The 26,898-nt window shown below is 35.9% G+C and overlaps 1 protein-coding gene across 2 annotated transcripts in view; it reads right to left on the reverse strand.

The window, feature by feature from the left end:
* The window catches only part of RFX3 (regulatory factor X3), a 291,963-nt gene that overhangs the window by 93,403 nt on the left and 171,662 nt on the right, over positions 1-26,898 (reverse strand). For both annotated transcript variants that reach the window (XM_060014684.1, XM_060014683.1), the window contains exons 3-4: positions 20,009-20,106; positions 1,088-1,346 (exon numbers count right to left, since the gene is read on the reverse strand). In XM_060014684.1, coding sequence (XP_059870667.1) covers positions 1,088-1,346; positions 20,009-20,106 — 357 coding nt within the window. The remainder of the gene's footprint in view (positions 1-1,087; positions 1,347-20,008; positions 20,107-26,898) is intronic.

Consider the following 26,898-nt stretch of genomic DNA (forward strand, 5'->3'; position numbering starts at 1 on the left):
TTTAGTCTAACTAACCCCTTATTTTATTGACAGGGGAACTGAGGTCCAGAGAAGCTATGATTTAGTTTCTAACCTACATAAATATACTGCTGTGACTAAAAGGTTTAGAAATGGTGTATTTAGTGTTATCAAAAGCAAGAGAGAAATGGGCATTAGAAATGCTTCAAAAATACAAAGAAAAAATGACAAAAAAACAACTCTCCAGTTAGAACGGTTAGTTATCTCTTCTGATGTTACCAGAAAATAGTGAATTAAAAATAAGGGCTTGAAAAAATGGATTAGGGAAAAGATACTAAATGATGAAAGTATGAACACATGCAATCATTACAAACAGAAAAAAGTATATACAAAATACTTACCAAGTACCTATTATATCATGAAGAAAATTCACAAAATGAAAAATGTAAAGCCTCTCATATAATTATTTTCTACTCAATTTGTTTCTATTTCATTATAAGAACAAACTATATGGTAGGATTATGGAAAAGGGGTACATGCACTTAATTCAAATCCCCAGGCCCCTTTTATATGAAACATCTAGAAAATCAATTCCATTTCTACTTTAGGTAGGTGGTTCTAAATGATTATTCTGCCTATGCTTAGTTGAGGTAAAAATGTAAAGGCCAGGTTACAGAGTTTGAGGATATCAAATTCTGCATAGGTTCTTATTACTATTTCTATTACAGCATTTTAGCACATTAAGATATCTTGTGTCAAAATAAATATATTTATTAAATATTAAAAATTTGAAAACTCAAATATGTGGTTGTGTTCCTAAGATATTATTTGCTCATACCTATGATCAGAGCCAATATAAATGCTTTTCATTGGAATCACCTAGATCAGTGCTTCCCAAAAGTGTCCCTCTGGTAGAATGCAAAATGACTTTACATATGGCATATGGGTAAACATTTTTAATTTTACTATTTAAGTACGGATTTTAACATATATTAGAAAAAATTACACACTAAAACTGCACAGCACATTGTTGCTCCAGCCCAGTGTTTTGGATTTTTTCTCTCTAAAGAGAAAAATGTACGATAGAGGCTATCAAGAACCTAAATTAAATAAAAACTCAAATACTTACTGTCGCTGGGGAAGCCCGAGTGGTATGTGTCACTGAGTGACCAGAATTCTCCATTGAATTGCCAATCAGATAGGTTCCTCCAGAGCTGCTGATGAGTTGTCCTCCCGTGACGCCCATCTGAATCCCACCAGTGCCCACCATACTGTGGGATGAGACCACGGTAGTCACCTGTGCAGAACTCCCTTGAGTATCAAAGTAATTCCCTCCAGTGTTTTGGCTGTACATCTGCGTTTCTGTGTAAGGATAAGTTGTTGTTCGGCTTTAGAAGAAGAAGAAAAAAGAAAGAAATTTATTTATATCATCTTATTCATTTTTTTCTAGTGTGAATATATGTTTAAAATATATCAGCTTAGCCTTTGGAACATGGTGAGTTTTTGTATTTTATATGAAACTTCATTCCCAGAAATAGTTGGGTTTACTTTCCAAACTAAAGGTACTTTTCTTTTTTTTTTTTTTTTTGCGGTATGAGGGCCTCTCACTGTTGTGGCCTCTCCTGTTGCGGAGCACAGGCTCCGGACGCGCAGGCTCAGCGGCCATGGCTCACGGGCCCAGCCATTCCGCGGCACATGGGATCTTCCCGGACCGGGGCACGAACCCATGTCCCCTGCATCAGCAGGCGGACTCTCAACCACTGCGCCACCAGGGAAGCCCAGGTACATTTCTTTATAAGTACCTTAACACTTTTCTGTACTTTAGAGCTTTTGCTTGTATACTGGTGCCTACCTCCAGCATATAAATAAGCTCAGGTCTCTTCCCTCCAAGAAGTCCTGCTGCGTGACTTCTTAAATTTCTTACAAAACTTCCTGCAAATCCCAGTTTTAGGAAAGCTGGGATCCAGAATGACTGGGGGCTGCAAGTCAGCTCCTCACGCTACTTCACACTCCTGGGTGACTTGCAGTAAACCTCAGGTAGCTAGCATGGATCTTTTTCTCGCCACCATAAGGATCTCGAGCAAAGATTTCACTTACCATGGGCCCTAGATCCCTAACTCTTTCTTTTTCTTTTTCTTTACACTCAAGGTTCTCCTTGATGTGATGACTATGCCACCTCATGTCCTCACTTTCCGCTTCCCAACAACTGCAGTCCAGCTTCTGCCCTTAGCCTTTCACTGAAAGTTCTTTTAATAAGGTCACTTGTGAGCACATCTAAATACCAAGCTAAAAGGCTGCTGTCAGTCCTCATGTTTCTTGACCTATCTGCAGTATAATATTGTTGACCACGCCATGTTGCCCTTTCCCTCCTGGTTCTGTTCTGATTAAGCAGCTTGTTCGACTGATTTATTTTTAATATTCAATTGACTATAACTTACATTTTAACATAACTTTTATTTTTACTTGCAAGTAGTATAAGCTCACAAGAAGTTGCAAAAATAGTAAAGAGGTATAAAATACTTTATTTAAAAACTTAAATATCAAATTAAAATTCCCAGTTTTTTGGTCATTCTCTTCAACACCACACTCCAGAGCTAGGCAGTACTGACAATTCGGTGTAGATATTTGCAGACATTTTCTATGTGCAAGGTCTTTCTGTTTTAACCTCTCTTGTTCATTAGTTTCTATGACATATTTTTTTACCTTTTACTTTTTTTAACCACTACGTTTCGAGAGCTTTTGGAGGCTCCATTTTTCTGGCACATTAAATACTGGTAATTTCTGAGGTCTCCATTTTCAGCTCTTATTTTTTTCTCACATTTATTCGGACCATATACCTTTATCATATACTACCTGACCATATACATGCTCATAAGTTGATAGCTCCATTTTCTAGTTATACTTTAAGAGTTTTAAATCTAGGTTTCTTTAACAGCCACCTGGTTATCTCTGTTAGGGAACCCCATGATATATGGGAAGTCTCAAATGTAAAATTGAACATATGCCTAAAAGGGAATTCTTTCTCTCTTGCTCTTTTTCCTATATTCCCCCTCTCAGCAGAGGGCAGCACCACAACCCTCAGCTTTGGAAATTATTGCTGACTTTCCATGCTCAGATTGACATCAGTCACTAAATCCTACTAATTTTACCTTCTAAATAATTCTCCAATTCTCCTTTCCATTCTTGTACTCACTTGCCTTAACTCATAATGTTCTCCATTATAACTGCCTTCTAATTAGTTTTCCTTCCTCTATTCGGGCTCTCTTCCAATCTATCTTCACTTTGCTGCCAGGAGAATTTTTCTAAAATGCAAATATGAAAATAAAGCTTTTCATAAAAACCTTTCCATGATTCTCTCTTGCCTTTGGAAGTAATTCACAACCCTTGACCTGCCTTATAAGAACCATCAGAGCTGATGCCTGCATGATCTCTGGACTTGATACCAGTCATGTCTTCAAGTGCTTTCTTCGCTTACACCACACTGACCTTTTTGCTGGTCCCTGTAACGTGCCATCTTCTCTTGCCTCCCTGCTATATCTCATGCTTTCCTCTGTCTAGAAGGCGTTTACATTTTTCTTCAGCTCTCTTCTTTTGTCTAAATCACCCTTAAACTCTCAGTTCAAGCATCACCTTATCTCAGAATTACTTTTCCGGACCCTTTGCCCTCTGTGGCCACTCCTCACAGGCCTGTTATGTTTTGTTCTCTGTACTTTCCTAACACCTGTGCATACCTGAAATACAGCTCTCCATATACTGTTACTTTCCTCATGTATTCATACTCCCATGAAATTATGTTTTATTCCCGTATGTACCCTCAACACTTAACACAGTTGCAGCTACACAGTGGGCACACTAACCAACAAATAGAATATGATTCTGTTTGAAAGTACATTTGACATAATGGTGACTTCTGTAAATTTCTAAAACATAAATCCTTCTTTTGTTTTGTTAAACCAAACAAATTGGTTAGCACAATTGAGAAATTGTGCTAAACTATTCCAAGATTGTTCTGTATTATTTAAAACAGGTCATTTTAACCCATTACAAATTAATTTGTAATGTAATTGCTAACGTAAATTTTAGTAAAATAATTAGAGTGCTCCAAAACTATTCCACACTGGGTAAAGTTACTGCTTTCCAGGAAGAGCCACCACAGATCGATGTACAAATTTTAGTTTGGGGTGGTGACAGAAGCAACTCCATAGAGAACATTTTTTTATAGATAGAAAAATGCCATTTAAAATACACAGTTCTTCTCATTATTGTTGTATTTCCCAGCTGGATACCTCATTTATGTATTTCTTTCATTATATATTTATTTAGTAAAATAAAACAGCCATGTTGATTTCAAATTTAGATGAAAAGAAAAGTGAGGTCATTTTAATTTATGTCTGCTAAATATGATAATGATCCTATTTAGCTGTTTTTAAAATAACACAATCTGATGTTAGTATTTAAGTATAACCAAGTAAGGTGTACACATAGATACAGGGCAATAAATACTTTGACAGGTGCAGGAAATGGTGTCAGCTTTCCTTTCCATAGACCAAACAAAATGCTTAAGCATGCTCCACAGTAGTAAGTTGATTTTATAAATAAATCATGTAATAATGGCTATTAATAGCTAATAGTTACTGATCATTTACTACATAACAGGCACCATTTTATGTACTTTTCAGGAATTAACTCATTTAATCTTCATTACAACTTTCTGAGATGGGTACTGTTATAATTTCTATTTCCACAGACAAGGTGAATACTTGAAGTTTGGATAGGTTAAATAGCTTTATCCAAATCACACAGCTGGTAAAAAATAGATTTGGAATCTGCACTTAGCCCATGCTCCCAACCATTCTGTCACATAAAAAGAACTTAACTTTTTACGTATGTCAATGGTATGTGTGAATGACTACTGAGGAACAGTCCCAAAAGCTGGTATAGGGAACATATGGACTTTCTGTTGCTATCTGGGAGTTCCTTACACCTTAGTTAACTGTTTACTAACACCCCACTACTCTCCTCTCTTACTCAGAATGGAAGCTGCAGAAGATGTACTTGCAATGGTAAAGAAATGGAGATGGAAAAGGCGAGACTATTTTGGAGGATACTTACCATTGCACACTTAGATTTCAGAAGTTCTATGATCATGGAAGTTGCAACTCTAAGAGAAACATTCCACGGGGTTTAAATCACTCCATCTTTGGGGTATGACTCCTTTATATAATTAGTCCTCAGTGAACAACAGTAATGTAAACAAATGTATCACAGATATATAAAATCTGTATCTATAGCCCTCAAGTCAGCATAAAAATATGGCAGCAAAGAGCTTTGATTTTCATACTTCCCCCTAGCTGGAGATGATTCATTAGCTAAAAAATGAGCAAAGAACAGGATAAGAGTGAAAGTCACTAAAGAGTATGCCTAATCCATAAATTATGCTCATTACTCAATCATAACCCATGGGACGGAGGAGAAGGCTTGAATAAACACACAGTGGGGTAAAGACTGGTAATTTCTAGGGGAAAAAAGACACAATTATATTAGGAAATGAAGTGTCACAAATTGTTGCTGAATTTGTCTCTGACACTTACACACTTGCAGTGGGGAAGAGAGGAGACTTTTAAACACTGGATTGGGTAATAGAGGCAGACCATAATATCCTTAGTCATTGTTCTTCAAGGGTAAGAAGATAAGTATTAACGCATTTGTTGGAGGCCTGTCTGGAGCCAGAGTCAGAGTCAGGCACAGATAATTCCTAAACATCTTTTCAGTTCTAAATGTTCTAAGCTCCTGAGTAAATACTGGAGAGATTTTGTTTTTAAAAAAAAGGCACCACCAACAAAAACAAACCCTTCTTTCTTTCTAGGTACTAGAAATAATAACTCTTTAATTCTGATACCTAGGATCAACTTGTCTTTCATACTGCTAGAATGAATACATATGAGATATTGCTTGCACACTATTTCCCCAGAAATTTCCAAGACATACATTTGAGAAAAGTACTCAATTTTTGGCATATCAGATTGAAAGCAGCTAACTATTTCCACACTGTACACTACTGAAACAGCTAAATTCCCAAGCAATTCTGTGCACAGTTGAAAGATGCTGCTGTGTTCTTTTTGTTTGTTCTTTACTGATTGCCTCAGACCGTTATGAAAATAATGTGTCACATTATTCTATAGCAGAAGAGAAATCTTTCCATTGTTCTGCATATGTATCCAGTAATGAATGTAAACACATAGATATGTGCATACTTGCTGACAGACGCTTCTTCATAGCTGACTCTATTATCAGGTTCTATGTAAATGTCAGGACTCTGATCCATTGAATTCAGTAAATTAGTGCTGTCTGCATCCTATCATGCCTTAGCATATACCTTGACTAAGCATGACCCTGAATATTCCCTGCTTGCTTATTCGCTAGGATTATTATGTATGTCAATTTATTTTAGTTACAACCAATTTTTCTGTTTTCTTTATCTTCAGGTGTCTTATCCACAAGTCCAGATGTATAATATCTCTAAATTATGTGTTTTGTATTTTACCTAGGTCTTGAATATCCTCTCACCAATAAGCTAGTCAACTGCAAAATCAAGCAATGGTATGAAAATGGCAAATTAAGAAAATAAAATACCTTGAAAATTTCACACCATAAAATTTATTATGAAGATAGAATATAGTAATGTTGATCATTATAATATCTTACATTGGTACAATGTTTTATTGCTTTCAGGCTATTCTGTACACATTCTTTTAACAAATATTTACTGAGCATGTATTCTGGCACCTGGAAAAAAGGAACATGACCTCTACAGTCATAAGGGCTGCATAACATAAGGGGCAGGTGGTCAAAAATAAGAAAGGAAATAAGATCATTAGACATTTTCTTAAACCTATGAAAGAGAAAAATAGAATATTAAAGTGTGCATATTAGATCAACTAGTCAAGGAACGTTACCTCTGAAGAAGAGATATTTAGGTTGAAACTGAAGAAGTCAGTCCTATGGAAAACAGGAAGAAAAATATATCAGGAAGATATAGTGTGGCATGTGCAAAAGCCATGACACAGGAAAGATCCTGGTATTTAGGAAGGAACTAGAAGTCTAGAATGGTTGGTTAAAATGAATGAGAAGGACATTAGAAACAATGAGGTTTAAAAAGTAGATAAAAACTAAACATGTAAGTAGTGTAAATAAATTTTTTAAACTGTGGGTCATGATCCACAATTTAATGGGTCACACATACTAGCATTAAAAAAAGAAAGAGACTATAGTAGACCAGACAACATCAGAACGTATCACACCTAGTAAGGATAAGAATTATCTTGAGAAACTTTGTTTCTGTCATATGCATATATGGTGTGTGTGTGCATGTGTATATTTATCTGAGTATAAAAATGTACATCTAATTTTTTCAATGTGGATGGTTGTTTAAAAAGCTTAAAGACATCATTATGGACTATGGCAAGAAGTTTGGATGTTATTTTAAGCTGGGATAGGAGTTTAAGGAAGCTAAGGTACAGGGAGGTAAGGGAATGTTCCAGACAGAGAAACAACCTAAAGGAAGGCCTGAGGTCAGAGGGGTAACAGGAAACCATGAGGAAAGGGAGTAGCAAACAGGGCACAATGCTACAGATAAGCCATGTAAGATGATTCTGAAACATGTTCATTAGATATAATGAGAGGAGGTAATCTTATTGTAAGGTGTTTCCACGTAGTGCTAGCAAATATATGTCTGATTGGACTAGACTGAGGATATAAGTAACTAAAGGCAGCCACAATGAATCAGTTTTAAATATTTTCAAAAAGTTTGGGAGCTAGGAGAATTTGGGAACTGGGAGAACTGTTGTTAGAGATAGCGGCAGCAATGGCCAACAGCATTTGAGATGATCGTGGTCGTGTGGTGTCCTTATTGGACAACTTCTGGGGTGTGTTTTTGCCTTTGGTCTGGCTGCTGTCTAACAATGCTTGTACCTGTCTTTTTTCAGCTTGATTCTTCAGACTTCCTAGAAATTCTGAGTCACAAATATCTTTCAATAAATTCACTGTTTTGCTTAAATAAGCCAGACTTGGTTTCTGCTGCTTGAAACCAAGAACTCTTAAAAGAGTTTTTCATTGTGAAGTTTTTATGGGAGTCACCAAAGCCCTGCAGAGAAGTAGCTAGATTATTTGGAATCTTCAACAAATTGCAGTCTTGTGGTATGTAATATCTGGTTGTCTAACATGCACTACTTTTTTGAGTTTTGACATAGATCATTTCTTGAATGCTCTAAGTCAGACTGAAGGCAGAAGGTACATCAGAGTGGTGACATGTCCATTTTGTGCAAGACACCAAAGGGGAAAACAGTAATTCAGAAAGGAATTCAAGTGACGTAACATAAGAGACTATTACCTAAGAATCAAAAACAATAAATTAAATATAAAGTAATAAAATACTAGAATCACTAATGAAACACTTGATTTAAATTCAGAAGACATACTTATTTCTGCTAATTTCAACTGCTAAAATAGGTAAAAAATAAAAGCATTTATCGAGTTGTTGCCACAACAGCTACAGAGGAAATGCAAGAATGAATTATTAAAATGCAATAATAATCCTTGCAATAACTAATTGAGCTTTTTCATTCATATGTAGTATTTTTAATATTATATATGTTGATAATGTACAGAGTACTGAAATCATAACTTTAAATTATCATTACATAAAGATATTTGGACATTTACACTTTACTGTGTATTTCAATTCTTCATTTGTATATTGTAAAGTAGTGGTTCTCACACTTTAGTGCACATCAGAACACCTGAAGGGTTTGTTAAAACACAGATTGCTAGGCTCCATTCCCCGAATTCCTGATTCAGTAGAACAGGGCTAGGGAACCAAAACTGGCATTTCTAACAAGGTTGGCGTTTCTCAGATGAGGTACATGCTGCTGATCTGAGGAACACACTTAGAGAACCACTGTACTAGAGGATAATAAAAATGTGAAGACCAACTTTCACAGGAGTAAGGAAAAAAAGTGCTATTTCACAACTATTAGTGCTTTTAGTTTATTTGAGTTTTTTAAAAAGTCAAAGTCCACAGTTATAAAAGAAGTTTTATATTCTGTGGCAGTTATCCATGAAAGCATTACCGAAATTTCTGTTCACTGCTATAATGGTTTTTGAAGCATACCAAAAAGGTGCACATAATAAGTACATATAGAGGTCATCTGCCCTGACAACAGAAGTCAGGGAAGTAGATATAGACTTAAATCAACTTTGGCAGGAATGACATCATAAAAGATTTTGATCCAGAGTTACTGGTCTAAATTTACAAATAAGAAAAACTAGGCTGGATCATATGGTAGTTCTATTTTTAATTTTTTGAAGCACTTCCATACTGTTTTTCATAATGCCTGTACTAACTTACATTCCCACCAATCGTGCACAAGAGTTTCTTTTTCTCCACATTCTCTCCAACACTTACTTCTTATTCAGCCATTTGCAACAACATGGATGAACCTTGAGGGCATTATGCTAAGTGAAGTAAGTCAGACAGAGAAAGACAAGTATTGTATGATATCACTTATATGTGGAATATTAAAAATCAAACTTATTGGTGAAGCAAGTCAGAAAGAGAAAAACAAATATCGTTTATTAACGCATATATGTGGAATCTAGAAAAATGGTACAGATGAACCTATTTGCAGGGCAGGAACAGAGACGCAGATGTAGAGAATGAACATGTGGACACGGGGGCGGAGGGTCGTGGGGGGTGGGATGAATTGAGAAATTGGGGTTGACATAAATACACTACCATGTGTAAAACAGATAGCTAGTGGGAACCTGCTGTATAGTGCAGGGAGCTCAGCTTGGTGCTCTGTGGTGACCTAGAGGGGTGGAATGGGGGTGGGGGGGTGGGAGGGAGGTCCAAGAGGGAGGGGATATATGTATACATAGAGCTGATTCACTTCGTTGCACAGCAGAAACTAACACAACATTGTAAAGCAACTATACTCCAATTTTAAAAAAATCAAATTAATTGAAACAGAGAGCAGAATGGCGCAGGGGCTGGGAGGTGGGAGAAATGGGGAGATATTGGTCAAAGGGTAAAAACTTTGGGTTACAAGATGAATAAGTTCTGGGGATCTAATGTACAGCTTAGTGACTATAGTTAATAATACTGTATTGTATACTTGAAAAAAAAAGAAAAGAAGAACTGAGCAACCATATACATACACATAAGCTCAAAAAAATTGTACTAGAATAAAAAAGCTGAAAAAAAAGGTATGTTAATACTATGTTAGCAGCATCTCAATTCAGTTCCATTCATTTCTCCTTGTATATTTAAAACTACCAAGTAATCTGCTCCTGTGTCTCACCTGTCATCAAATGCTATTCTTTATTCAATTCATTCAACACATACAGATTGAACACCTATCATATACGACTGTTGTAGGTATGAGAGAGAGAATGGGGAGCAAACAAACAAGGTACTGGGCCCACATGACAGTTACATTCTAGTGGGGAAAAGACAGATATTAGATAAGTTAAAAGTAGATAGTGGAGAATGACAGATAGTCGTAAGTGTTGTGGAAGAAATGTCTCTGTTAGAAACAATAAGGAAACTTAGGGCACAAAAAAACTGTTCGGCCAATAATAAGACTGAGGAGGATCCAATAACAGAGGAAGAAAACAGAAGAATATAAAGTCAAAGAAGACAAAGAATCAAGGATAGAGTGGCTGACTAGTTGATTGCTAGAGATTTACAAAAGTTAATCTAGAAGAATGTCTATTAGATTTAACAAATGGAGGTCTTCAATGACTTTGATAACAGCAATTTCATTGTAATGTGGAGAAAAAAGCCAGCTTGGAAGAGAGTGAAGAATATGAGGTTAATCCTAAGAGGATTCACTACAAAGGAACAGAGAAACCAGGTACTTGTTAGAGATGGATATGTTATCAAGTGGGACTTTCAAAAATGGATAAACGCAGCTAAAGCATGTGTGTATGTTGTTGAGGCCAACCCAGGTGCTAAGTCCAGGCAAACAGGTGGTATGCCCCATACCCAAAGTTAGGCACACTGCTGGACTCGGGCAGTTTGGGACCTCAGAGCATTCCCTGGAGGCGAGTCTATTCGTCTGACTCCTTCTGAGGGCCAGACTAAGATTTGTTGGATTTGTCCCCTCCAAAACCTTCTGGCCATTACAAAGCTCAACCCTTGTGAACCAGCCTTCAACTCCATATAGCTGGGGGAACTACTCTGTATAGCTGGGGGATCTACAAGACTGTAGTCTCTTGTGAAGCACAATACAGTGTTTCCCAACCTTTTCCAATGCATACTCCCAAACAAAGAGTTCTCACTCTAGCTTCCAAATATTTGTTCAAGCAGAGATTTTTATAAGTTTAACTTCTTTTGCAGTTAGTTTTATAAGAGTAACTATACTAAAAGTGAATATGTTTTTTCAGACAATACAAATAACCCCATTTCCTGCTCTCATTAAACCCTCCCCATCCTGAACCTGACCTGGTTAGTAATCAATGCTTTTAACTATTAATCCCCATTTCACAAATTAGGAAATCTATGTGCAAATGTGTTATTTGCCTGATGTTATACTGTAGTCAGTAGGAGAAATGATACTTGAACTTGGGTCTCTAGTGTTCATTTAAGAAAATAATACAGGTTGGTTCTAAACCTAAAAAGGCACATGTGGATTTCCTTTATTTTTACCTTTAAAAAAAAAAAAAAAAGGAGGGAGGAGGAGAGGAAGAGAAAATTTAAAGGTCTAAACTTTTCCAAGTGTTATCATACAGAATTATTCTGGACACTATGCTACTGGATATGAAAATATCACAGAGCAATTGCCCTTAATGTGCATCAATTAATTCTACGAATGAGAAATATTAAAAAGGAATACAGCCAGGGCAGTCAAATAACAGCGTTTTCTTCTGGAAGCTGTTTAACTATAATATTCGATGTTGAAAAATTAGTAAATATGGACTTTTCTATATATTTTATGAATATCCAAAGAACATCCTATATTCACAAAATAAATTTAACTATAAAAGTATAAGATGGGATTAAAAAAACATACAATGATTCATACGAACAACACTCATAGTCTTAAAGAGTCATCAGTCATAAAAAACCCCACGAGTTTATTATCTACAATAAGATATACAATAATACAATAGCATAATGTATAAAATTTACTAAAAATTTTTTTTGTGATTGGCCAACTCTTGCCCCCAAACCTCCAAATAACTCATGATCAAAAGACCTCTACCTACAGATCACTGGAAAGGAACATGTGTTGAAGGTCAAAAAATATGAACTCTAAATACTAGCTAACTAGAGGTACAAATTATTGCACCTCTCTGGGCCTCAGTTTACCCACCTGTAAAGTGGAAAGATTAGAATAAATGATCTCCATGACCTTCACAACTCTGATATTCTGAGAAGCCATATTTGAAAGCCTTCCATTACTCTAGGAGGCAGATTGAAAAACATCTTGCTGTGATTTATGTCAGAGTGTTCTGCCTATGTTTTCCTCTAAGAGTTTTACAGTATCCAGGTTTACATTTAGGTCTTTAATTCATTTTGAGTTTATTTTTGTGCACGGTGTCAGGGAGTGATCTAATTTCATTCTTTTACATGTAGCTGTCCAGTTTTCCCAGCACCACTTGTTGAAGAGACTCTCTTTTCTCCATTGTATATTCTTGCCTCCTTTGCTATAGATTAGGTGACCATGGGTGTGTGGGTTTATCTCTGAACTTTCTATCCAAAATAAACAAATGGGACCTAATTAAACTTAAAAGCTTTTGCACAGCAAAGGAAACCATAAACAAAACAAAAGACAACCCTCAGAATGGAAGAAAATATTTGCAAACGAAGCAACCAACAAGGGACTAATCTCCAAAATATACAAACAGCTCATGAAACTCAATATCAAAAAAACAAACAACCCAATCAAAAACTGGGCGGGCTTCCCTGGTCGCACAGTGGTTGAGAGTCTGCCTGCCGATGCAAGGGACATGGGTTCGTGCCCACATGCCGCGGAGCGGCTGGGCCCGCGAGCCATGGCCGCTGAGCCTGCGCGTCCAGAGCCTGTGCTCTGCAACGGGAGAGGCCACAACAGTGAGAGGTCCGCATACCGCAAAAAAAGAAAAAATGGGCAAAAGATCTAAATAGACATTTCTCCAAAGAAGACATACAGATGGCTAAAAAGCACATGAAAAGATGCTCAACATCATTAATTACTAGGGAAATACAAATCAAAACTACAATGAGGTATCACCTCAGACGGGTCAGAATGGCCATCATCAAAAAAATCTACGAACAATAAATGCTGGAGAGGGTGTAGAGAAAAGAGAACCCTCCTACACTGCTGGTGGCAATGTAAACTGGTACAGCCACTGTGGAGAATGGTACTGAGGTTCCTTAAGAAACTAAAACTAGAGCTACCAAATGATCCAGCAATCCCACTCCTTGGCATATATCCAGAGAGAACCATAATTTGAAAAGATGTTCATTGCAGCACTATTTACAATAGCCAGGACATGGAAGCAATCTAAATGTCCATCGACAGAAGAATGGATAAAGAAGATGCAATACACATATGCAATGGAATGTTAGTCATAAAAAAGAACGAAATAATGCCATCTGCAGCAATGTGGATACACCTAGAGATTGTCATACTGAGTGAAGTCAGTCTAAGTCAGGCAGAGAAAGACAAATGTCATATGATATTACTTATATGTGGAATCTAAAAAAAGGGTACAAATAAAATTATCTACAAAACAGAAATAGAGTTACAGATGTAGAAAACAAACTTATGGTTACCAGGGAGTAAGGAGGGGAGGGATAAATTGGAAGACTGGGATTGACATATACACACTACTATATATAAAATAGGTAACGAATAAGGACCTACTATATATAGCACAGGGAACTCTACTCAATACTCTGTAATGGTCTATATGGAAAAAGAATCTAAAAAAGAGTGGATATATGCATATTTATAACTGATTCACTTTGCTGTACACCTGAAAATAACATAACATTGTAAATCAACTATACTCCAATAAAAATTTAAAAAAATAAATATAATAAAATAAAACTGAATAACAACAAAAAATAAACCTAAAAAAAATATCCTTCCATTTTTGGAGATGAATGAAACAGGCTCTTCTCTAAATGTAGAGGACCTCAGTGCTCTTTTTTACACAAAATGGTAGTTCTCTCTCCAAGAGCTTTCTAAGTAATCAGCCATATACTTACTGAAATCCAAGCGGCAAGTGGATTCATTAACCAGATCCTACACCGATTTGAACGTATATATCAGTAGAAGCATAAAGAAAGTAGCCTCTTCATCTCAGTTACAGAAATACCATACAACCATTTCTTCTAAGTAGAGAACATTTAAATGATAATAATAAAGCATAATTTTACCTGCAAAATCCTAAAACTTACTATTTCACTGAAAGACAAAAGAGAAACTTGAAGAGTATCCCTATTAAGGTTTTTTATTAATTATTTAAAAAGCACATGGAAAGGATAATTGGATGGCTTCAGAAAACGCACTACTTATATGATTTTCAAATAAAGGTGAGTCCAATGGATTTTGAATAGATCTAGTCAATGTCAGTATATTAATCATGTATCATGCCCATCACATACCATGTGATGTTATTAAATATTATTCAGATAAGAGTTCTGTGGTCAGTTTTTAAAACATGACATTTCTTTCCTAGAGGATTTCTCAGAGCCTTTAAAAAAAACTAACAGAAATTTAGAGTCCGCAAAAGAAGTTCATGCAGTGTTTTCCTCCTTGTGAAATCACAGAACCTTTTAATGGGACATTTTATGAAACACAGTTTGGTAAATTCTCTATTGGGTTTGATGAGAAATCTGTAATTTAAACAGGAAGATTATGAGAATGCTTTCTACCAGTCAAGTCTTATTGCAATAGATACCCATTACAATGAACACCCTGACATTCTAAAACACTAATCATCTCTAAACAGCGGATAAGCTTCAAAGACCACTTGATATAAGAAAATCCTTTAAAATTAAAAAAGTTTTTTCAAAAAAGATTTCTTAATTTGGACAAGATATAGTATGATGTCTTTATTTCCACTTTGACTAATATGATAAAGGAATAAGTGGGGAAGTATGAGTCAAAAAAGGAGTGGGGGAAAGAAAAAAAATCATTATTTAAAAAAATTGATTTCTCGGCTACATCAAGAAATTTCAATTGAATTGGACTCTCTCTACGTGGTATGCACTGTTTTCCAGCTGTTTTAATTACAATATACTAAATTATTAGATATCATAAATTGTAAGAATCCATAACAATGGACAAGACTATGATCCAGCCCAGTAAAAAATATTCTTGGGAAAACTATTGCAAGGAAATACACAAATGTGGGCTCCTACAGAAGCAATGATAAGCAGAAACAAGAGTTAGGTTACCTTCTCCCTTGAGTAAAAAGCTATTCTACTCCAACACACCACTATAAAGCAGTCTCAGTTGTTCTCTTGAAATACATCCTCACTCACTGACTCACACTGTTAAATCCTGTTATGCTACCAGTAACGTCCATAGTCATAGAGAGAACCAGTAAATACTTCAGTATTGTCAAATTATAATGATTACACATTTTCATAAGTGATGACACATATCTGTGAGGGCTATCATCACCTCTTGAGTGAGACCCCTTGCATTATGGCTACTTGGCATGGGGCTACTGGTGACAGGAGCAACAGTGAACCAGTACTTACTAACCATGCACAGGCTGCAGGGCCATGTACTGGGTGCTTGAAAGTTCATGATAAAGATCGGCATCCCTATCTTCTGCGAGTTTCATTAGCAAAAAGCATTTATTATCACAAAGAAGTGGGAACCTCACTATGATCCAAGTCAGGGACCAAACACTAGTTGGCTATTAATTTAATATGGTGGAGCAGAAGAATATGAAATACTCTCTCCTAACACACATGGAAGTGTATCAAATAAAAAGAGGGAGTATAAAGACTTTAAAATGAACTTTAGAGACAAAAATTGTACATAGTTAAATGTCAGCACTACAAAATTACAGAAAGATTGGAATAGCTTAAGCTGAAAATTTTTTTTGGTTATATTTGAAGAAAGATGTTCATAGTCCTCTAGCTACTAAAATTTTGAGTGTAATTCATGGCAACACAATGTTTCTTTAGTAAATATGAAAATGGTGCTACAGAATCTTTAGTCAAAAGTTGTACTGAAATTGAAATTGTAATGAAAGGTTTTTAAAGACGCATCTTCTCTATCTTGACCAACGGCGCACATTTGTGACATAATTAGCTGGAGTTGAGGATGCAGTCTGGGCCCACACAGACTGGATCAAAACTAATTGGACTTTGTGGCAAATGAACTCATGACCTAGACCTCATTAGTCATGATCTAACCAACTGACTTCACGGGCCATAGAAAATTCATGTTGGCATGAGATGTTTACTTTGAATTATTTCTGCACTTAAATGGGGCCTATAATTTTAAAGAGCCAACTTTAGAGACGCTGATTTTCTAAGGTTTTATGAATGAATGAACTCACCAATCTCACATTTACCTATGATATGGAAGACCCTAATGTCAGCGGTCGGGTAGTTTTAAAAGGCACAAGGCAATATGCAGAAGTCAGAACCATAAATAGGAGAGGAAAATATTTTTTAAAAAACCTAGAGCACATAATTGTACGGTGATAACTAATGTTTATTGAGTGTTTACAATTTCTCAGAAGCTACACAAAATACCTTTGATAAGCTATCTCCATATTTCATAAATGAAGAAAGTGAAGCAGGCTGTGTGTCTTTCACAAAGTCTCACATTAGTAATCACTCTCTTCTACCTTGGGTCAATGATAAATGACCGTGATAGATACTACGGAGTTAACTCTCTCAACACCCATGCCAACTATCCTTTTCCCTTGCTGCCATCTACCATATAGACATGAAAGCTACAAACCTGCATTCCTAGATTCTTCTGCAGCTAGCTACTACTTTTTTTTTTCAATTAATTATTTTTGGCTGCATTGGGTCTTTGTTGCTGCGCGCAGGCTTTCTCTAGCTGCGGTGAGCGGGGGCTACTCTTCGTTGTGGTGCGCGGGCTTCTTATTGCTGTGGCTTTTCTTGTTGTGGAGCATGGGCTCTAGGTGCTCGGGCTTCAGTAGTTGCAGCACACGTGGGCTCAGTAGTTGTGGCGCACAGGCTTAGTTACTCTGCGACATGTGGGATCTTCCTGGACCAGGGCTCAAACCTGTGTCCCCTGCATTGGCAGGCGGATTCTTAACCACTGTGCCACCACAGAAGTCCCCTAACTACTACTTTGTTACACAGTTATGGCCAATGAGATATAAGCAAAATGGACCTGGGAGTTTCTGGGAAAGCGTGTGTGTGCGTGTGTGTGTGTGTGTGTGTACATATATATATATATGTACGTATATAACATATATGACATATCCTCTTCTTCCACCTTCCCTCTTCTTGCTGTCTGGAATACAGATGTGATGGCTGTAACCAAAGCAAATTTACTACTGTACCAGCAAATCTTGGCCCTGATATCCTTGAGCTGCTAAACTAATGTCAGCCACAGACTAAGAGGAAGTACAATTGTAGATGTTTCTACAGGCTCATTTCTTGTCATCTTTGGGTAGCTTAGCACTAAGCTGGCTCAGCTGGTCTAAGTTAATCCTAATGGAAGAACAGGCTGATGGAACTGAGCTTCAGAGGCAACCCACTCCTCCCTAGATAAGAAAGCCATTTTTTTTCTACTACATAACCAGTTAATGTCTACTGCCCTGATCCCTAGAAATATGTAGCACTCTGTGAGGCCAGAGATCTTCTACTGGAGCAATTTCCATGGTACAATCCAGTCTAACTAGAGGGATGTGATTTATGCCAGCTTGTAAGATTTTCTCCACTAAGGTTTATTTTATATCTGCACCACATGGTGTCAGTTATTTGCACAATATGCTACCTCTGGATTTCTTACTACCTGACAAAAATCAAAGTCCTAATTTGTTTAAACCTCTTTTTGTCAGATTTTCTTGGTTTCTTAGCTGACAGAATGCTGTAATAAATGTAAGATAAAATGTTATGGAATGGCAGAATGATAAATTAGCCCTCCAGTGGGGTCTGGTAAGGCTTTACCTAGGATATCTTTGAACTAGGAGAACACACTAGGTAGGAAATGGTACCTTCCTGAACAAAGTTAGAGTATATAATGACCTTACTCTGAGGTAGTTGTGACAGATCTACCACAGGCAAGGATGAAACGACAATACAATTCAGTGACCTCTAGCAGTGTCTAGAAACCCATTTATTTTCCCTGATAGCATAAAGGAACAAGTGGCAGGCATACCTATTTTTTTTCGGGATAAATGCCAACAGGAGTTTGGATTTATGGTAGAGATTCCCAAAGCAGGCTCCAGGATGCCCTGGCCTTACACAACAAAGAGGTAAAAAAATATTCAGTGTGTCTAAAATATGTAAAGTATTATAGATTCACTAGAGTAACAGAAATGTATTGACCCTTTATTATGTGTCAATCACCTAAATAGATGTAAATACAATAACAAGATGACAACAGTTCCCATTCAGGGAGAGTTCTTCTTAGTGTGATAAATATCAATAAGCGTTCATAGCACCATGCGGAAGTGGAAGTCTGGGTATAGTGCTGTCTTTATCGTACAGGGGACAAATAAGTTAACTGCAGAGGAGAGCCAGGGTCCACGTCTCAAGGGAGGGGGTGATGTGTTAGTCTATAAAGATATCGCTATACTGGGGGTAGTGGTTTTGGAAGGAAAGAGAAAAGGCAGAGAATGATATTCCAGCAGAGAAAACAAACCACAGGTCCAAAAATACAGAGGTGTGAAAGGAGAGTACTTGGGGAAACAAGCACAAAGTTGGTTGTTCCTAGAACAGGTGGAAGATGAAGCTAGAGAGGTAGGAAGGGGGAGAATGCCAAGGTGGAGAGTTTCGCTTTATTTTATAGGTAATGGAGATTTAAAGGCAGTGGTGATTTAGGCAGATTCAGTGACCAAAAGCAATGAGAAAAGATAGACAGTCAAGATCAATGAAGAGTTTTCAGTTTTGTATCATCTACTGTATACCAGGCCCTGTGCTAGTTGCTTTACATACATAGCCTTAAATCCTCAGAACAATCCAGAAAGAGTAAGGCAATTACCCTCCCACTTCCCAGGAAAGAGTAAAAAAAGCTCAGAATAGTTAAGTACTTTGACCATGATTATAAAACTAATAGATAGTTAAACCAGGATTTTAAGTTGTTTAGTTATAATAATAGGTAACAATAAATGCATTTTCTACATACCATACACTCTTCTGGTGTTAGATTTATTGCAGTGGAACAAAAACAACATCAACAAAAAACGGACAAAAATCCCTGCCCTCATAGAGTTACAGGTTGGTGTCATGGGAATCTATGAAATCACCCAAGGAGTAGGTGCAGTAAGAATAAAGAAAGCAGAGGTTATCAACCTAGGGCACACAGAAGAGTCAATGAGAGAATTTGAATTCATTTTAGAACTTAGAGATCCAACAGATTGCAAACAAAAATCTGTGGTAAATGAAAACAAACCTGGTGACTTATAATAGTTATTAGTCCCTTTATTTATAATAACATCCTGAATCTTAACCCAAAGTGTCTGAAAAACTCAAATGAAATAAATGTACAAATTGACATTACTGTTGATGCAAAGGAGATGGGTTGGGAGTTTTAGGGGGACGAGAAGTTCAGACAGGAAAATAAGATTTATTGAGTACCAGGCACTTTTACGTAAAGTAAGTACCTATTTAATAAATGCAAAAAACCCTCCTAATATAGTAATTTTATATTAGTTTACAGAAAACACGTACACAAAAATTCACCTTATTGGTGAATATTGTTCTTAGCAAACATACATCGGCTTAAGCTCAAACATCAATTTGGGACAAGTAGAAGGTGTCAGAAAGTACCTTACTTTTCTCTAACCGAGGTAGCGGGAGAATGAATACAACTCCCGTACATAAACTTACATTGCTCCATTGGTATAGACAGTGTCGCTTCCTTCCACGTACTGCACCTGAGCTGGATAGACATGCTGTACCTGCTGCACAGTCTGTACCTGCTGCACCTGGAAAGCAAATATTAGGACTTTGGTGAGGGGCAGATACAATAGAATGAATATACAGCATTAGATTTACCTCAAAGATTTCTCTAGGGTGTTGATAAACATGAGAATGTTTTATGATGAAAACTGTTAGGTTCATGCTAATTTCAAGGTTAAGTGCATGTTGAGTCCAAATCAACTGTAGCATTTATGCAAATAAATTCTGTAACATTCTTGCAGGTATATATGTACATACACACTTAAAGTGTTTAGGGTGAAATTCTGAAAGCTCCGCACTTATTTTGATGATTTATGAAATTCTCTTCACCTGGCTTGTGAATGCTACATGTATTTTTAAATTATGAAATTCACAATGGAAAAGTTCAAACACTTATACATAGAAAAAATACTATAGTAAACCCCATGTAATCATCATCCAAGATAAATAAATGGCACTAGACCTTCCCCTTTAGCCCCTCACAGGATTACTTAAAAGTAAGTACAGAACTTGCATCATTTCACTGGTAATATTTCACTTTTTTCCTAAGAGAAAAGAGCTACTTTTAACATGAACACAATACTAACATCAGAAATAAAACATTAACAATTCCTTAATATCATATAAACCCCAGTGATTGTTCAAATTTCTCTAATTATTTCAATGTCTTCTTAGAGTTGGCTTGTTCAAATCAGATCCAAACAAGGTCTACATGTTACATCCAGTTGATATTTCCTATCTTTCTCTTTTAATCTCTAACAGTTTCCCATCCTTTTTATATCTTGACTATTAGTTATTGAAAAAACTGGATCATTTATCTAGTAGAATTTCTAGAATGCTAAATTTGGCTGATAGCATCCCTGAGATGTCATTTAATAAATTCCTCTATCTTCGTATTTCCTATAAATGAGTAGTTACATCAAGGGCCTTGAATAGATTCAATTTTTAAAAAGCTGTGTACTTCTTATTGCATCATATAGGTTGCCATAGAACAGCTGGTTGTCTCTCATTCTGCAATATTATTTGATCAGGGGGTTCAGGTGTTGTCAGTTGGATACACTGATTATAATGTTTCCTATCCATGTTTTACCTGAGGATATCACTAGTCATTGATGATCATTTTTTAGAGGATTATTTCAATTAATAAAAGGCTGCAATCTTATGGTAATCTGATTCTGTTATGTCCTCTTCATTTATTAGTAGAATTCTATAAAGGAATTCCTCTTACTCGTATTTGCTTACTCTGAAATAAGGTTTGTACAGTAAGAACAGGATAAATGCATGATTCATTATTTATCAGTACTCAGAATAATGATTTTTCCCCCTAGCTCCCTCCCCAAGGTGACCAATGTTGCTTTTAGTTTGATTTTGCTTGTATCCTTATGATTTTTAACTTTTGAACATACTGTATTTGATTTTTTTTAAACACAGCAGTCTTTTTTCCCCTAAAATTGTCCCATCTTTGACCAGTGATAGTCCCTTCAAACTGTATCCTGTGTCTTTTGACATGACTACAGTAATCTTTCTCTAACTCCCATGCTTTCTGTTATGATAAGATGGACGAGACCTACCTCTTGTATTTCCTGTCCTAGATCTGAAATCAACTATTTCTTTAAAAACACCTGGGTCTTATTATTTAGGAGTAATATAAATATGCAAAAACTGTTCAGGAAAGCAACAGGCAAACTATTTGACATCTTTGTGATTTCTTCTACAGAAGCATTCACCATCTGAAGAGTTGCTGTACAATATTATTTTTAAAAATACAGTTTATAAGAGCAAGAAGTTAGAAGGAAAAGCCTTAATGACTGTGAAAAGCAGAGTAATTAAATAAATATAGGAAACCATTCTGTACAATACATGGTTGATGTTAAAAGATTAAGTAAGACTGATACATACTTTAATAGCAAGATCTCTAAAACATATTCTAAGTGAAAAAGTATGTTGCTGAAAAATACCTACAGTGTAATTTGATTTATGTATATATCTGCATACATGGGCACATGTGCATACAAATGTACTTAAATATATAAAGGAAAATAGAAGGAGGCACACCAAACTTCTAAAAATGGTTACTTTGCTGAGCGACATTAAATGAGATGGAAGAGGGCTTCCCTGGTGGTGCAGTGGTTAAGAATCCACCTGCCAATGCAGGGGACACGGGTTCAATCCCTGGTCTGGGAAGATCCCACATGCCGCGGAGCAACTAAGCCCATATGCCACGACTACTGAGCCTGTGCTCTAGAGCCCACCAGCCACAACTACTGAGCCCGCGTGCCTAGAGCCCGTGCTCCGCAACAAGAGAAGCCACCACAATGAGAAGCCCGCGCACCACAACGAAGAGTAGCCCCCAATCTCTGTGGCTAGAGAAAGCCCTCCCACAGCAATGAAGACCCAACAGAGCCAAAAATAAAAACAAATAAATAAATAAATTTATTTTAAAAAAATGAGATGGAAGAAATGATGTGACTAATATCCTTTATGAATTCATATCTTGTATCTATTATATCAAATATATAACTCGATATATGGAAGGATTTCCACTTCTGGCCATGATGGAGTAAATACTACTGGAAATGCCCTCCCCCCCAACTAAACAAGTAGATAAGTAGACAAAATATGTAAAACAATGTTTTCAGTCATTCAACAAAATGTATCGTAAGATTGTGTTCCTTAAAAGAAGGAAAAAAAGTAATGTGAACCCTATAATGATCTTAGCTTTTGACCTGGATGTAATCAGAGTGCAGAGCAAGAATGGAGAAACGAAGCAGAGCATCATGATCTCACTGAGGTGAGGAGACAGATACTGAATTTGGGAAAGCTGAGTCACCTGAAGTTTGGAGGCAGTATCAGAAAGGAACTTAAGCAGAGAAATAGATCCAGAAATGTTCACAGAGATCCCCTTGAGTCTGATGTTGAATACAAGCTGCACGTGTGTAGGGGGGCAGAGATGCTCAAATTCTGACCATCCACAGTGACATGACCTTATTGAACACCTAGGGCATTCTGTAGAAACACCAGAAGGGCAGAGCGAGCCTTAGCAGAAGGGCTAAATTAGGTCTAGAATAAAGACTACTTTAGGTCCATCCTAACAAATCTGAAAGAAAAGCCTTGATAATATCCACAAGTAACTGCCTATACAGAACTACATTTAACACTTTTAAAGGAAGACATCAAAATCCAGACATATAAAACCATAAGAACCATAATGTCCAGCATTCAAAAAAAATTATTAGACACATGAAGAAGCAGAAAAATGTGATATATAACCAGGAAGAAAATCAATCAATAGAAACAAATCTAGAAATGGAAGATATGAAATGGCAGACAGAGACATTAAAACAGCTGTTCTAAATAGACTTAAGATTTAAAGGAAAACACAAACATGATGAGAAAAAAAGAAGCTATAACGAACCAAGTCAAATTTGTAGAGTTGAAAAATACAGTATCTGAAATGAAAAATTTGCTGAATGGAATTGAGAGCAGATTACATAATGCAGAAGAAAAGACAAGTCAAGTTGAAAACCTAGCAGTAAGAACTATCTCAAGAACAGAGAAAAAAAAGGAAATAATGAAGAATAGAGAACCAATGAACTATGGAACAATATCAAGTAGTCTAAAACAGTATAACTATAGTCCCAGAAGAAGAAGAAGAACAGAAAATATATTTGAAGAAAAAGTGGTAGAAACATCCAAATTTTATTAAAACTATAAACATTGTAAGAAGCTTAACATATGCCAATGTATAGAAAAAGAAAACCAAGCCAAAGTGCATCATAATTAGAGTGCTAAAAACCCGTATTAAGGAGAAAAATTTTTAAGCAAGACAGAAAACAGACGCATTATGTACAACGCAACAGGTATCAGAATGATTGAAAACTTCCCAGTCAAAAATAATGCAAGCCTAAGACAATCAAACAACGTATTTAAAGCAGTGAGAGGAAAATTTCAATCAAGAATCCTACAACCAGTGAAATATCTTCAAAAATGAAGAGGAAATCCTTTCTCAGACAAAAACTGAGAGAATTCATCCTGCTCTAGCAGATGTCCAGTGAAGGTAGCCACAAAGGAAGCCCTTTGGACTGAAGAAAAATAATACCAGATGGAAAACTGGACCTATACAAAGAAATGAGGAGCACTAGAAATGGTAACTTCGTAGGTAAAGGGTTTTTTGTTTGTTTTCTCATCTTTTAATTTCTATAAAAGATAACTGCCTATGTAAAGCAAAAATAGCAATATGTGTATACCAGGGTTTACTTACCACATATGTAGAAATGAAATGTATGTATGACAAAAATAGCACAAAGAGAGGAGAGGGAAATGAAAACACACTTTTGTAAATTCTTATATGTTAAGTAGTGTAGTATTACTTGAACACAGGCTGTGATCAATTAAAGATATAAACACCATATTAAAAAATAGGATAGTCAATAGAGGAGATAAAATGCAATACTAGAAAACACTCAGTATATCCAATAGAAGGCAGAAATAGAGGAAATAAAAGAAGAACAAATGGAACAAACAGAAAATAACAAGAAGCTAGAATTAAATGCAACCATATCTATAATTATACTCAGTTTAAATCTTGACTGTCATAATGGGTAAAAATGTAAACCCTAACTATATACTCTCCACCAGAACACATTTTAAATATACAAAGACAGGTTAAAAATAAAAGGATATAAAAAGACAGGCTTTTGCAAACACCAATCACAAGAAAGACTGGTTATATTAGTATCAGTCAAAGTAGACTTCAAGACAACCGATATTACCAAAGATAAAGAGGGAAATTTCATCAAGAAAATTGTCAAGAATAAATAATATATCTTATATGTCTTTGCATCTAAGAACAGTTTCAAAATAACATGAAGCAAAAACGGAAAGAATCAAATGTCCTTAATTGGTTTCCTTCATGGGGGCCAATATGGTGTGGTGGCATATTCAGTTGATTTGGAAACAGGAGAACTGATTTTAAGTCTTTATGCTGACACTTGCTGTTTATATATTGGGATAGTCAATTCACTTCTTTAAGTAATAATTTCTTTGTGTGTAAAATAAAAATTGTATCCACTCTATCATAAGGAATTTTTGTGAGAATCCAAAACTATTAAACATAAATACAAAGCATGGCATAGGCATATATGATAATTATAATACATCTTGAATAATGAGAGACATTCTTAAATACTTCAAAATATGAATCTTGTCTTCTACATCTGTGTAATTTTCATCTTTATATCCCACTTGGCTTCAGCCATAAATATGCACAATAAATGTTCATCAAGGGTTCCTTCAAATCATGAGATTCTGTAATTAAAGTAGAAATGAAACTCAGAAAGTGTCAAGAATCTTGGAAAAGAATTCTGGATAGATGCTGGCTAACTCATCTAGGACATCAATATATAAATACGTCTCTTGATTACACTGAGACTTTACAGTACAGCATAAAAATAGGGCAAAATTCTTTGCATTATCTACCAAGTTAAGGAACTGATGAAGTAAACAGAAGACCTATTTACTTAAATAGAAACTAGAAAAACACTAAAAATACTGAATTATAGCATATTTTGGAGGTAACACTATTTTCATTATTATCCAGTAAGTATGGTTTGTCGACTATTCATTAGAAACTGGGCCAAAGGGGCCTTTGAAAGAATTCAGTGATGAGAGATGGAATTGCCTGTAATTTGAGAAAGTATTCTTTCAAGGGTATAATGATAGCGAAGGAAGTAAAAGAGGGGTAAAAAAGAAAGGAGAAAGGAAAAATAACTACCTTATGTACACATGTATCATTTCAACAATTAAAAGTTAAGGTCCTTCAGTCTTTTATTTAGATTTTAGTTGAGGGTTATTTGATTTTCTTTCCTTTGTGGGGGGGAGGGGACAGTAGGGCTCTATTATTAGTAAACGTGCATTGGAGACCCACAGAAATGCTCCTTTCTACCTCAAATTAAAATTATTCGGATCCAGGAAGAGAGCTATGTATACAGAGTAACTTTATTGAGACTTACAAATCCAGTCACAGGATGGAAGTGCACACGTCGAGCATTTTTTATACTGTGATATATTCTCAAAGACCCAACATAGTGTAAACACACTATATTTATTGCTCAATATTAAATAATGCCCTGCACCTAGCAAAGGAAATGCCCAGTGAATATTTGTGAAGTTTATAGTATCTTCTAAATGTGGATGTGTATTCATTAAGAAGCAAAACCAAAAACAAAAACGAAGGAATGCTTATTATTCCAAACTGAACTGATGTGATTACTTTTAATGGCCTTTAATGTATCATTAAAGACCAAAGGTAAAAATTTAAAAGGAAGTTGCATGCTATTTTCTCTTTCCTAAAATAATTAACTGTGGTTCAAATTTGTTCAAATATTATTCTATACTGTCCTTATGTTAAATATTAAGTTCTATTCAAATATTTACTAAATAGTTATCTATGAAAAGTTTATTTTTTATTTGATTTGCCATGCTGCAGTGCAGGAACTGCTCAGGTTAGCAATGCTGAAAGATATGGGCAAACTAGCATCCTGTAGGCATGTCATTACTATTCCCAATAACTGTATTTTCCATCCATCTTTGTGAAATCTATAAACTGTCACATTTTACTGCTTACCCTATCCAAGTCCTCAGGGGAAAGGAAGGAGATGATTAAATAAACTCTATAGGAAATTAATTTTCTCTTAATTTCATTGTCTTTCCCAGGATAAATTCTCAGAAGTGTTTCCTAAGAGAATGAACAAATATTTTTCACCACTTGAATTTTAATAAACAACAAAGTGGTGAAAATATGAACTGAAAAGAGATGG

This window comes from Delphinus delphis, chromosome 6 (genome assembly GCF_949987515.2).
Source record: "Delphinus delphis chromosome 6, mDelDel1.2, whole genome shotgun sequence".
Classification (NCBI taxonomy): Eukaryota; Metazoa; Chordata; class Mammalia; order Artiodactyla; family Delphinidae; genus Delphinus; species Delphinus delphis.